Raw genomic sequence first — 12,999 nt, forward strand, 5'->3', positions numbered from 1 at the left:
AAACAGTCTGTGCTGTTGTTTGCTTATTAAGTGCTCTAAGCTCTTTCCAAGAGATAGTCCAGAGAGAATGCACTTTGAACATCCTGCTACACTCACAAATCACAAATGGTAAACAGAAATTCTCTTCCTCACTTTCATTGGTCTTCTTAATGGGTTTCTCACTCATATACCCCCAAGAAACTTGTAATATTAGGGACAAGATGTCAGAGTGTTTTCATGGAGGCTGAGAAGGGGATTATTACACATTCTTCATTTCACTGGAGTCATGAGCAGAGAAATGCCCAGCTGCAAAGACAGGCTCTGAAATGAAATGCCATTTCCAGAACTCTTCTGGACAATTTATACACTAAGGACATGAAAGAGGGCAAGATGGTACCTGCAACCAGGAGCAGTACCATCTTTATAGAGGGTGTGTGGTAGCAAGAATCCTAGGGTGGCTCCAAGATTCTGGGCCCTTGATATTCACACACATTCTCCCCATTAGTCTAGGTACTAATCTAGTAAAAGCACTTTGAGGTGTATTAAGGTCCCACATCAGTTCACCCTAAGATAAAAGAGACCTGAAACAACCCCAATAACCCAAATGCCCATCAGCTGATGAATGGACAAACATAGCATGGTATACACACACAATGGCATACATGCTACAGTGTGAATGAACCTTGAAAACATTACACTAAGTGAAATAAGTCAGGAAAAAAAGGGCAAATACTGTGTAATTCCACTTATATGAGGTGTCCAGAGAGTACAACAGAGGCAGCCAGGGCCTAGGGGGCTGGGGGTGAGGTGATTCGGTTTAGTGAGTACATAGTTTCCATCTGGGATGATGAAACAGTTATTGGAGGAGCAGACAGAGCTAGAGAGACCTCCACATCAGCCCTTTAAAGGCAGGTCCAGAGGTCAGAGCCGAGGAAGTCGGAGATTTGGAGGGTGAGGGATTTAACATGGAGAAGACTCTGCTGCCAGCTATGAAGATGGGCAGACCACATGGCAGAAGCCGAGAGCGATCCCTAAATAACAACTGGCAAAAATCAGGGACCTCAGTCCCATAACCCCCAGGAACTGAATTCTTCCAATAACCTGAAAGAGCTTATTAGCAGATTCTTCCCTAAGTCATCTGGGGAGCCCCCAGATGAGGACACAGTAAAGTGATGGCTGGCTTTCAGCCTATGAGACACCAGAGAAAGCAGCCTGGACTTCTGACCTACAGAGTGTGTGTGTGTGCACGTCTGCACACACACATGAGCTCAGTCATGTCCAACGCTTTGTGACTTACAGTACTGTAAGCTAATAAATGGATGCCACTTCAAGCTGCTAAGTTTGTGGTACAGAGACAATAAAGGATGATTCGGTAATAATACCAAAAAAAAAAAAAAAGTCGTGTCCTCTGACTCAGTAATTCCACCTCCAGAATTTATTCAAAATACAGCAAAACTTTTATACCCAGAGTTGTTGGATTCATGTTATCTGTAAGTAAATTACAGGTATCTACACAATAGAATATTCTAGAAGCATTAAGGGGTGGCACAGAAAAATGCAGGCACCCAGCCTACAATTAGAATATCATAACTCACCATATCTCCTCATCAGAGTAAGTTATTTTTTAAGAAGTAAAACAAAAAAAAACCCACACCTAACTTACACTTCCCTACCCCTACCCGCCCCCACAAAAAAGAGGCCAACGTTATATTTGCAGGAGCACATGAAGGAGGGTTATGCTAGGCTGCTCCAAAGGGGGAAATGGAGACAGAGAAGTGCTTTAAGACAGGATGTGAAATAAACTGATGAGAGTAAAAGATGGTATTTATCCAGGACAGGAGTCCCCCGCAAGGCCTCAGCACCCTCAGTTTTCTCGATGGGGAACGGCTAAGAGATGCTAAGTCCGGATGTCAGAGGGTGAGGAGCCCTGGGGCTCTTGTGCAATGCCACAGCAAGAGAGGAAGGGAGCCCCACAACGAGGAGAGAGGACTCCCACCAGCCTGTGAACAGGGCTTGCTGTAAAGTAAGCCGCGCGAGTAAAGGCTTGCACTTTACTTACAGAGGGAAAGTGATATTCCATTCCCTACTATGAACTAAAATTTAAATCGGCTACTCAGCCTGAATAACACTGAAAACAAGTATATGAAAATGTTTAGATGGTAGACATTTTTATGAGATTTTTATTCCTCTAAATGAGCCTACATTCTTACATTATTTATGTGCGGTATTTACAATAAAAAGCCCTCCTATCTTTTCAAGGCCCCCTTCCAAGCCTCTTCTCTTTCCACTCCGCTCACAGCCTGGGCATGACATTAAAGGTCGCTTCAGACACGCCTCTCCCTCCCAACCCCATCCCAACACTCCAGCCATCTGCTCCAGGGAATTCCTGTGTAAGAGCTGCTGCTGCTGACAGGAGGACAAAGCAAATTCTTCAGAAGAATTCCAGGTCCTCAAACTCAGGCAAGCACTCTCTCCTCTTTGGCCTCACACCAGCTGCTTCCTCTCTCTCCAGTCTTCACCTGGCTCATTCCTTCCTGTTCTGGCTCTTCTAATTTATTCCGAACCCTCTCCGCTTGCACACATTCAGTGCCCTGCCTATGCTCTCACCGTACCCGAGGCTCACCTTTATACGGCATTTACTCTTTGTTTTCGCTTTGGGCTGTGTCACGTGTCATGCGGGATCTTAGCTCCCTGACCAGGGATCAAACCTGCGCCCCCTGCAGTGGAAGCACGGAGTCCTAACCACTGGACTGCCGGGAAGTCCCTATACAGCACTTATCATACTTTACAATAAAGTATCTACTTACTGATAGGTCTCCACCATTACACTGCAATTTCTTGAAGGTAAAAACCAATTTGCTAGCTCAATGCCTGGTCCATGGTATACACTCCATAAATGCTAGCTACTATAGACAATACAGGTCTTATAAAAGCTTATGCTATACAAAAACTTGTACATAAGTGTTCGTGGCAGCATTATTCATAATAGCCAAAAAGTGGAAACAAGCCCAATGTCCAACAATTGATGAATGGATAAATAAAATCTGGTACATCTATACAATGGCATGTCACAAAGGCCATATATTGTATAATTCCATTTGTATGAAATCCTCAGAATAGGCAAATCTATACAAACAGAAATTAGATTAGTCGCTGCTGCCTAGAGCTGGGGTATCAGGGTACTAGGGGGCTGATGGCTTAAGGGTACAGGGTTTCTTCTTGGGGTGACAAACATGTTCTAAAAATTACTGTGGTTAAAAAAATTTTTTTTTAATTACTGTGGTCAGAGTTACACACTTTGTGAATATACTAGAACCCACTGAATTGTATACATTTTAAACAAGTAAATCGTATGATGTGTGCAAAATATTTCAATAAAACTGTTACCCAAAAAATGTTATTGGTAAAACACTTTCATCTTTTAAAAAATAACAGGTATGAGACTTTATAATAGTCAAATGACACTGAATTTGGAGATGAAGTACACATCCACTTTGGGTTTACAGTTAAATTTGGGTACAAACACAAGGTTGTGCTAGAAAGTTGATCTCTGGGAAGAATCTGTAACACAGATTCATAGGATTATCTTTCTGCCTTGATTGGATGCGAAGGAAAGCCTCCCTAGAGGCCTCTGCTACCTGCAGAACAAAAGCTAGGGTTGGTTTCTTTGAAGGGACTAGAAAAGAAAGCAGCTCTTCCTCTTTAGACCCCAGCTGAATTAGAAAGAGCTGTCCAAAAAACAGAAATGTTTTGCCTGCCATCCTTCTAAATGATGCAAAGTGGAAATATTCAGTCAATGCAAATCAGAGCTAGATCAGTTCCTCTAAGATCAGGATGTCATGTGCCTGAGCACAGACTGTAATGTATGCATTACGAGACTCCATAGAATAATTCCACAAACTGAAACCCACTGATAGAAAAGGATCAGAGCATTTAACATGACAAGATCCGATCACTTTAAACTAGAGCAGACACTGTTGCCAAGCCTGCTTTCAAACCACCCTTGCCTAAGTTGTGTCCGACTCTTTGCGACCCCATGAATTGCAGCACGCCAGGCCTCCCTGTCCATCACCAACTCCTGGAGGAACTGGAGTATAATTGCTTTACAATGTTGTGCTGTGTGAGCCACCACTCCACAACAAAGTGAATCAGCTATTATGTATGTGCGTGTGGGCTAGGTCGCTTCAGTCCTGTCCGACTCTTTGCAACCTTATGGACGGTAGCCTGCCAGGCTCCTCTGTCCATGGAATTCTCCAGGCAAGAATACTGGAGTGGGCTGCCATGCCCTCCTGCAGGGGATCTTCTCAACCCACCCATGGAACTCGAATCTCCTGCACTGCAGGCGGATTCTTTACCCAATGAGACACCTGGGAAGCCCCGGCTATATGTACACATATATACGGGGGAAGAAAATGGCAACCTATTCCAGTATTCTTGCCTGAAGAATTCCTTGGACAGAGGAGCCTGGTGGGCTGCTGTCCATAGGGTCGCACAGAGTTGGACATGACTGAAGCAACTTAGCAGCAGCAGCATACATATATATCTTCTCCCTCTTGGACTTCCTCCCACCACCACCCCCATCCCACCCATCTAAGTCATCACAAAGCACTAAGCTGAGCTCCTTGTGCTTTACCGCAGTTCCCACTAGCTATCTATTTTACCCATTAGTGTACATAAGTTAATTTCCAATCTCCCAATTCATCCCACCCTCCCCTTCCCCTGTGTCCCCATGTCCACTCGACATCTGTGTCTCTATTCCTGCCCTCAATGCAGATGTATCTGTACCAATTTTCAAGACTCCACATATATGCATTAATGTACAATGTTTGTTTTTCTCTGCCTTAGTTCACTCTGTATGAGACTCTAGGTCCACCCAAGTCTCTACACATGACCCAACTGCATTCCTTTTCATGGCTGAGTAATATTCCGTTGTATAGATGTGCCACGAATTCTCGACCCCTCCATCTGTTGTTGGACACTTAGGTTGTTGAAGTCAAGTCTCTCCCTTTAAAATAAGAACATCCTCACTTCCCCACAAACTCAAATGGTACAAACTGGTTTCACAAGGAAAGTCACCTGAACTTTCTGAGTCTCAGGCTCCTCATCTGTAAAATAAGAGGAGAGATGAGATGACTCCCAAAGGTCCTCTCAGTTCCATGAGTCTGGCCAAGATTGCTGCTTCCTCAGGCAACTTTTCTAACATCAACATTGTAATGAACATGCATCAAGCATTTAATGGACACTGATCCCTGCTATGGGCTCTGCATAATTATCTCATTTAATCCACATGGAACTCGGTAGTTGGAGAAAAGAGTTACCAGCAAGCATGAGACTGCTAACCTTACAAAGGCTGGCTTACAAGGCTGACTCCTGACTGGTATCTCGGACCTGATGCGGCGGGGTTGGGGTTGGGGGTGGGAGGGTCCCATATTCCCTAATTGATAAGAGCTTGCTGTGTCTAAACTGTACGTACAAACAACATGGTTTATGCAGAGCCACTGTTGAGCTTCAGGGATTGCAGAATTTTGATCTGTGCTAGCCAGAAGGTTCCTACATGACCAGCTCCAAAGAAAAACCTTGGCCACTGTGTCCCAAAGGAGCTTCCCTGGTAGACATCGTTACATGGGTGTCAAAATTCGATGCTGGAGGATTAAGCATGTCCTGAGCGACCCCATGGGAAGATGACTCAAAAGCTCATGCCCAGTTTCCTCCAGGCTTCACTCTTCTTCCCCGAGATGTTGCTTTGTGTCTTTTGCTCCGATAAATCATAATTGCAAATACAAGTCTGAATCCTCCCAGTGAAACTTGGGACTGTTCTGGGGAATTCTGGACACAGGTAGGTACTGTTAACGCAGTTTAGTGAATGAAGAAATTGAAGCCTAGAAAGGAAATAAGTTGCCTAAGATCACACGACAAATAAGTGGCCTAACCTGGATCCTAACGCCAAGCCTCTAGCTCCAAACCCTCTCTGCTCTATGCTCTTCCCTCTTCCCTCACAGCATTTTAAAACTATTTATTTATTTATTTTTGGCTGGGCTAGGTCTTCACTGCTGCATGCGGGCTTTCTCCAGTTGCAGTGAGCGGGGACTCCTCTCAGCTGCGGTGCTCAGTCTTCTCATCATGGTAGCTTCTCTTGCTGCAGAGCACAGGCTCTAGGGCGGGCTTCAGTAGTCACCGCACACAGGCTCAGCAGTTGTGACTTGCAGGCTCTGGAGCACAGGCTCAATAGTTGTTGCACACAGGCTTAGCTGCTCCACAACATGTGGAATCTTCCCGGACCACAGATCGAACCCATGTCCCCTGCACTGGCAGGCAGACTCTTATCCACTACATTTTTGTATCAAGTTTTCTAGAAAACAACCTGCAGCCTTCACATCATAATAGTCACTTCCACCAAAACTAGTCCTACCATTTCCCTCCATCCCTGTAGTTCTCAAAAAGTAAATCTAGAAAGTGAACGTGAAGTCACTCAGTCGTGTCCGACTCTTTGTGACCCCACAGACTTAGACTATAGTCTACCAAGCTCCTCCGTCCATGGGATTTTCCAGGCAAGAATACTGGAGTGGGTTGCCATTTCCTTCTCCAGGGGATCTTCCCAACCCAGGGATTGATCCCAGGTCTCCCGCCTTGTAGGCAGATGCTTTATTGTCTGAGCCACGAGGGAAGTCCCCTAGAATCTAGAAAAGCAGGGATCAAAGCTGGATTGCTCGACATCAATGTATTGACTATAAATTATTCGTAATTTTCTCCTTAGCTAATGAATTTGCTGAATTCTTTTTTGTTTTTTTTTAGAGCAAAAACCAGTCCTCAAGTCTTCATCTGTCTGCTGCTGCTGCTACTAAGTCACTTCAGTCATGTCCGACTCTGTGTGACCCCATAGACGGCAGCCCACCAGGCTCCCCCGTCCCTGGGATTCTCCAGGCAAGAACACTGGAGTGGGTTGCCATTTCCTTCTCCAGTGCAGGAAAGTGAAAAGTTAAAGTGAAGTCGCTCAGTCGTGTCTGACTCTTCGCGACCCCATGGACTGCAGCCTACCAGGCTCCTCCATCCATGGGATTTTCCAGGCAAGAGTACTGGAGTGGGGTGCCATTGCCTTCTCCATCATCTGTCTAGAACAGTTTTAATAATGCTGAGACAATAATGCTGAGACTAATAAGTCATCCACCACCAGGGGCAGCAGAGAGCATGCTTTCTCCTGAGATGCCTCCTCAATTTCAAAGCAGCAAGAAAAGAAAAAAATGAAAAATTATGAAGAAAATCTGTATGAACCTAGGATATGGATTTTTCTTAAGAAGACCGAAAAGGTACAATCCATAAATTCAATTGCACTAAGCTTAAACTTCTGTGCACCTAAAAATACTATTAGAACAATGAAAAGGCAAGCCACAACCAGGAAGAACATATTTGCAACTTATGTAACTAAATACAGGATTAGAATTCAGAAAAATTTTTACAATCTATGAGAAAGAGACAACTCAATTTTTAAAAAGGGGTATAAGACATAAGCAAGCATTTGACAGGGAAAAAAATGTGAAAAGATATTCATCTTCACTGTAATCAGGGAAATATAAATTAAGCCCCCAAATAATGGGCCATTTCATATGCACTAGATAAGTGAAAATCAGATGTAGAGATGAAAGCATGATGTGGGTGGGGATTTTTTGCTTGTTTTGTTCTCTGATTATCAGTCCATTCAAGCTGCTATAACAAAACACCATAGACAGCAAATTTTTTTTTTTTTAAGATGCTGCTGGGCCTTCGTTGTTTTGCACAGGCTTTCTCTATTTGTGGTGCTAGGGCGTCTCACTGCAGTGGCTTCTCTGGCCCGAGGGCACGCTGGCTTCAGTGGTTGTGGTGCACAGGCTTAGTTGCTCCAAGGCACATGGAATCTTCAGGGACCGGTGATTGAATCACATCCCCTGGGCAGGCAGATTCTTATCCACTGCACCACCAGGAAAGTTCAAAAGGGTGAATTTTTATTGAACATTAAGTGTACCTTAATAAACCCGTACTTCTTTAAAATCACTTTGTGTGGAGGGTGGACTGGAAGGGGGCAAGAAGCTGGGGTGCAGGGAAAGTTTGAGCATTTTGCAAATGCCCAAGCGGAGACATTAAGGAGACAACTTCTATGAGTCTGCCCTTCTTATCTTCATCACAAAAGTCATGCTCTGAGGTATTTTTGTACTTAACTGTTGAATTAAGAGATCCTTACCTGCACAGTCCACCAACTCCCCCTCTTTGAGAGTAGAAACTAATCTCCATCTTCCTAATTCCCTGAACTGCACCTTGCCATACCAGAGCCACTAGCCACAAGTGGCTATTTAATGGCAATTAATTAAAATCTAATTAAATTTAAAAATATATCTCAAAAAAAAAAATTTGATATCTCTGTCACACTGCTGCTGCTAAGTCGCTTCAGTCATGTCCAACTCTGTGCAACCCCGTAGACGGCAGCCCACCAAGCTCCCCCGTCCCTGGGATTCTCCAGGCAAGAACACTGGAGTGAGTTGCCATTTCCTTTTCCAGTGCATGAAAGTGAAAAGTGAAAGTGAAGTCGCTCAGTCGGGTCCAACTCTTAGTGACCCCATGGACTGCAGCCTACCAGGCTTCTCCGTCCATGGGATTCTCCAAGCAAGAGAACTGGAGTGGGGTGCCATTGCCTTCTAGACCCATTTAAATTGTTGAAAAGCCATATGTCCATCATCTCAGAAAGTTCTAGTGGATAGTGTTGCTCTAGAAAACTATCACCAAGTTTTCTTAAGTGTTCATACTCATTGATCTCATTGATTCTAGCGACCACTTCAGAGTGGATGCCAAGCAGCACAGGTTCCTCACTAGTAATCAGTGAAAGTAACATCTGTTTTATAAAGTAAACAACACATATAAAATGTAAAAACAGTTTCACCTTTCAGACTAGGGTTTTTCTCTGAAAAAATCTAAAAGCTTTCCATTTTTTAAAGTTAATTATTTATTTGGCTGCATCCAGTCTCAGTTGCCGCATGCTCACTCTCCACTGGCTTTGCGTTGTGGCACGCAGCTTTAGTTACCCCATGACATGTGGGATCCCAGTTCCCAGACCAGGGATTGAACCCATGTCCCCTGAATTATAAGGCAGATTCTTAACCAGTGGACCACCAGTAAAGTCCTTAAGAGCTTTAGATCTTTTTAATGATTTTTTAAAGTGGTGGGATGTTTGGAAAAGTTTATTGTTCTGCTCTTCAGAAAAGCGATATGAAGAGTTTTAACTTTTTCTTTTCTACATTAATGAAATAGTTAATAAAATGGGTCCCAGTAGGTCCCTATCCCTCCCAAAGACCACCAAAATCAATCACAAAACCATGCTAACTCACACTAAGACACACCTTTCCAAATGAACAGAAAAATCAAATAGAAAAACAGAAACTCCCACAAGGCAGTTAGATTACTCAGTTTACTTTGTTCTCTGACTATGACAACTGCTGTTTAGGTTTAATTATTCGATACAACTTCATAGCATCTTAATATCTGTGTCAGCACCCTCTCTGCAGGTCTTTCCAATTACATCTCTGCAGAGAAGTAGGGGTGAGACTACCTGGGTTTCTGTGAAAATTAAAGGGTTTGCAGATTAGTAGCTTCCAAATTAGCAGGCTCAGAAGTAGGACACATGACTCTGTTCTTAGTCCCCAGCGAAAGCAATTAACAAGAAGGGTAACAGGAATAGGGTTCTTTTTCCCTGGGAGTCTGGCACCTTCTTTCCTTCCAGAGACATCATGCTGACAGTGCAAAGTGCTTTTAGGATCCTTTAATCCAAATTGGTTGCTCAAATTCCCCACGGTCGCTGTGTATCAAGGGCACCGCAGAGCAAACTGGTGGGAGGTTCTCCACTCCTTCATCTTCATGGCAAAAGAAGGAGTGGGTTTTAGAAAGAAGGAACCACATCATCCCCTTATCATAAATCCAGATTCCCCTTCAGTAAAGATCACCTCGGCACCAAGACAGTGCCTGGCACAGCATGCACCTGGCAGAAGTTTAGTAAACCTTTATTGAACAAGTGAGTGCATGAAAGCCAGGCACAGAGAAGGTATTCAATAAATATGTGTGCGATGAATGAAGAGAAACACCAAGACAGTGTCCTAGGTGCTGGGGCGGGGGGCATGATATTTCTCGTGGAATGACTGTATGATAGACTCATACAGTATGAGGCAGGGTGGTGTGATGAGCCCAACAAGGCCCTGTGCTCAAATCCCAGTGGGATCACTTAATGAGAGGCCGTGGCCAAGTCACTTGGAATCAGCCAAATGGGGAACAGCTTCCCCAATGGGAAAAAAAAAGGAGTAATATCTACTTACCTTGCATGATTTTTCATGCATTATTAAAACAAAATGTAGATAAATCACTTAGCACAAGGCCCAACATATGGAAGGAATGAAATAGAAAGCTGGTAAAAATTTCTAGTAAGTAGGAGCTTTTCTTTAGGTTCACCATGTGTCCAGCACTGTGCCACACATTCTAAATGTATGACCTCATAAAATTCTCAAACCAACCCTACGAGGTAGGCACGATTCGTACCTCTTACAGGTAAGAAAACATGAGCAGTGGGTGAGGACAGGCTAAGAGCTGAGGCGGGATTCGAACCCAGGTTAATACATGCAGTGCATACTCCTATTCGCTATACGATATTTTCCACTATTCTAGAATCAGTGAACACTTAGAAGCTTAGACGCTGAAACAGGCACTTTGCATGCAGTTTTGTTGTTGTTGTTTTTAATCGAATCCACTCCAAAGTCCCGTGAGGCTGGGAAATCCATGCATCTGAGGCTCAGAGAAGTTCTGTGACAAGCCCAAAATCACCAGGGGCGGGGACTGCAAACACCCCCTCGCTCACCACCCTGGTCCTGGGAAGCCTCCGCTCAGCGCTCACAAACCCGCAATCTCTGCACTTAGATGTCCCCAGGCAGACCCCACTCCTTGTATCCACGAGGGGAACCCCGAAACCTCGCCAGTGGCAGCCCCAACCACCCCCATCGGTCATCCAAGCTCCCCTCGCCCGCTCGGGTCTGACAGCTCCTGGCCACCCTCTTGCCTCCTAACCAGCCGGGCTGGGGGTCGCCCCGACGCCCCCGAGACAGACCCGGCCGCGTGGGGGAGGGGAACCAGGAAGGGCGCATGCTCGGAAGGCCCCACTGGCCCCCAGCTCACCTGGGAATCGCGGAATTCCACCACCACGTTCTCGCTGCTCCATCGCGCCGCCATCGCCCGCGCCCAGCCGCGGGGGGCACAGGACTACGCGCTCCCACCCCCTGCACTCGCGTTCCCGGGCTCAGTAAGCTACACTCAGCCTTCAGGTCCGCCCTGCCACGCCCCGCCCGTCTGGCCACACGCCATTGGTTCACACACCACTGGGTACGCCCCCTCTTCTCGGTTCCTCCAATTGCGATACCGTGCCGGCCCCGAGACGGGCACGCCCCCTCTTCCGTCACTCGGCTCGAGCCACCCTCGCTTCTCGGGGCGGTGAAGACATGCCCCCCCTGCCGCAAGCTCTGCCGGGAGTTGTAGTCCAAGGTTGAGCCGCAACTAGGGCAGAGCTTGTAGGTTAGGATTTGGCGCAGGGGAGGGAGATATTCTCCTCTGGCCGGGGTCCTTGGCAAGGCCCAGGCCGTGGATAACCAAAGCTGGACATTCAGTTCAGTTCAGTTCAGTCGCTCAGTCGTGTCCAACTCTTTGCGACCCCATGAATCGCAGCACGTCAGGCCTCCCTGTCCATCACCAACTCCCGAAGTTTACCCAAACTTATGTCCATCGAGTTGGTGATGCCATCCAGCCATTTCATCCTCTGTCGTCCCCTTTTTCTCCTGCCCCCAATCCCTCCCAGCATCAGAGTCTTTTCAAATGAGACAACTCTTCACATGAGGTGGCCAAAGTATTGGAGTTTCAGCTTCAGCATCAGTCCTTCCAATGAATACCCAGGACTGAATCCTTTAGGGTGGACTGGTTGGATCTCCTTGCAATCCAAGCGACTCTCAAGAGTCTTCTCCAACACCACAGTTCAAAAGCATCAATTCTTCGGCGCTCAGCCTTCTTCACAGTCCAACTCTCACATCCATACATGACCACAGGAAAAACCATAGCCTTGACTAGATGGACCTTGGTTGACAAAGTGATGTCTCTGCTTTTTAATATGCTGTCTAGGTTGGTCATAACTTTCCTTCCAAGGAGTAAGCATCTTTTAATGTCATGGCTGCACTGATTTTGGAGCCCAGAAAAATAAAGTCTGACACTGTTTCCACTGTTTCCCCATCTATTTCCCATGAAGTGATGGGACCAGATGCCATGATCTTCGTTTTCTGAATGTTGAGCTTTAAGCCAACTTTTTCACTCTCCACTTTCACTTTCATCAAGAGGCTCTTCACTTTCTGCCATAAGGGTGGTGACATCTGCATATCTGAGGTTATTGATATTTCTCACTGCGATCATTAGTGCAGACCAGTGGTTACCAGACCCAGCTGCAGGGAAAGACTGAAGGAACAGGGGAAGGGGGTGACGAAGGATGAGATGGTTGGGAGGCATCATCAACACGAAGGACATGAGTTTGAGCAAACTGAGAGATAATGAAATTCAGGGAAGCCTGGTGTGCTGCCGTCCATGGGGTCGCAGAGTCCAAAGAGAGGCACACAACTTAGCCACTGAATAGCAACAATGGTTACTTCTTCCCCAGAGGCCTGCCACAAAGGCATTGAAAAGCGTCAACATACGAGTCATTTCTGGAGTGGGTAGCTGTTGCCTTCTCCAGGAAATCTTCCAAACCCAGGGACTGAACCCAGGTCTCCCGCACTGCAGGCAGATTCTTTACCCTTTTAGCCACCAGGGAAGCCCATACAGTACAGCAGTGCCTGCCAAAGTATCCAAGGACGGACGGGGAGTGTGCTTCTGAAGGCAAAACAATTTTCATAGTGATCGTAAGAAGTTATTTGTCTTTTCTACTGTGTTTCACCAGTGTACAGTAGAGTTTTCCAGAGGGTACATGATACATATTTGTAACAC

General features: G+C 45.7%; 1 protein-coding gene across 8 annotated transcripts in view; it reads right to left on the reverse strand.

Moving 5' to 3' along the window:
* Positions 1-11,325, reverse strand: part of WDR59 (WD repeat domain 59) — an 80,504-nt gene extending 69,179 nt beyond the window's left edge. For 6 of the 8 annotated variants that reach the window (XM_045163247.1, XM_044931138.2, XM_044931140.2 and 3 more), the window contains exon 1: positions 11,158-11,325. In XM_045163247.1, coding sequence (XP_045019182.1) covers positions 11,158-11,211 — 54 coding nt within the window. In that variant the 5' untranslated portion in view covers positions 11,212-11,325. The remainder of the gene's footprint in view (positions 1-11,157) is intronic. The other 2 variants (XM_006063324.4, XM_044931137.2) reach the window with 2 other exon arrangements.
* Positions 11,326-12,999: the final 1,674 nt, after the last annotated feature.

This window comes from Bubalus bubalis, chromosome 18 (genome assembly GCF_019923935.1).
Source record: "Bubalus bubalis isolate 160015118507 breed Murrah chromosome 18, NDDB_SH_1, whole genome shotgun sequence".
NCBI classification, from domain to species: Eukaryota; Metazoa; Chordata; class Mammalia; order Artiodactyla; family Bovidae; genus Bubalus; species Bubalus bubalis.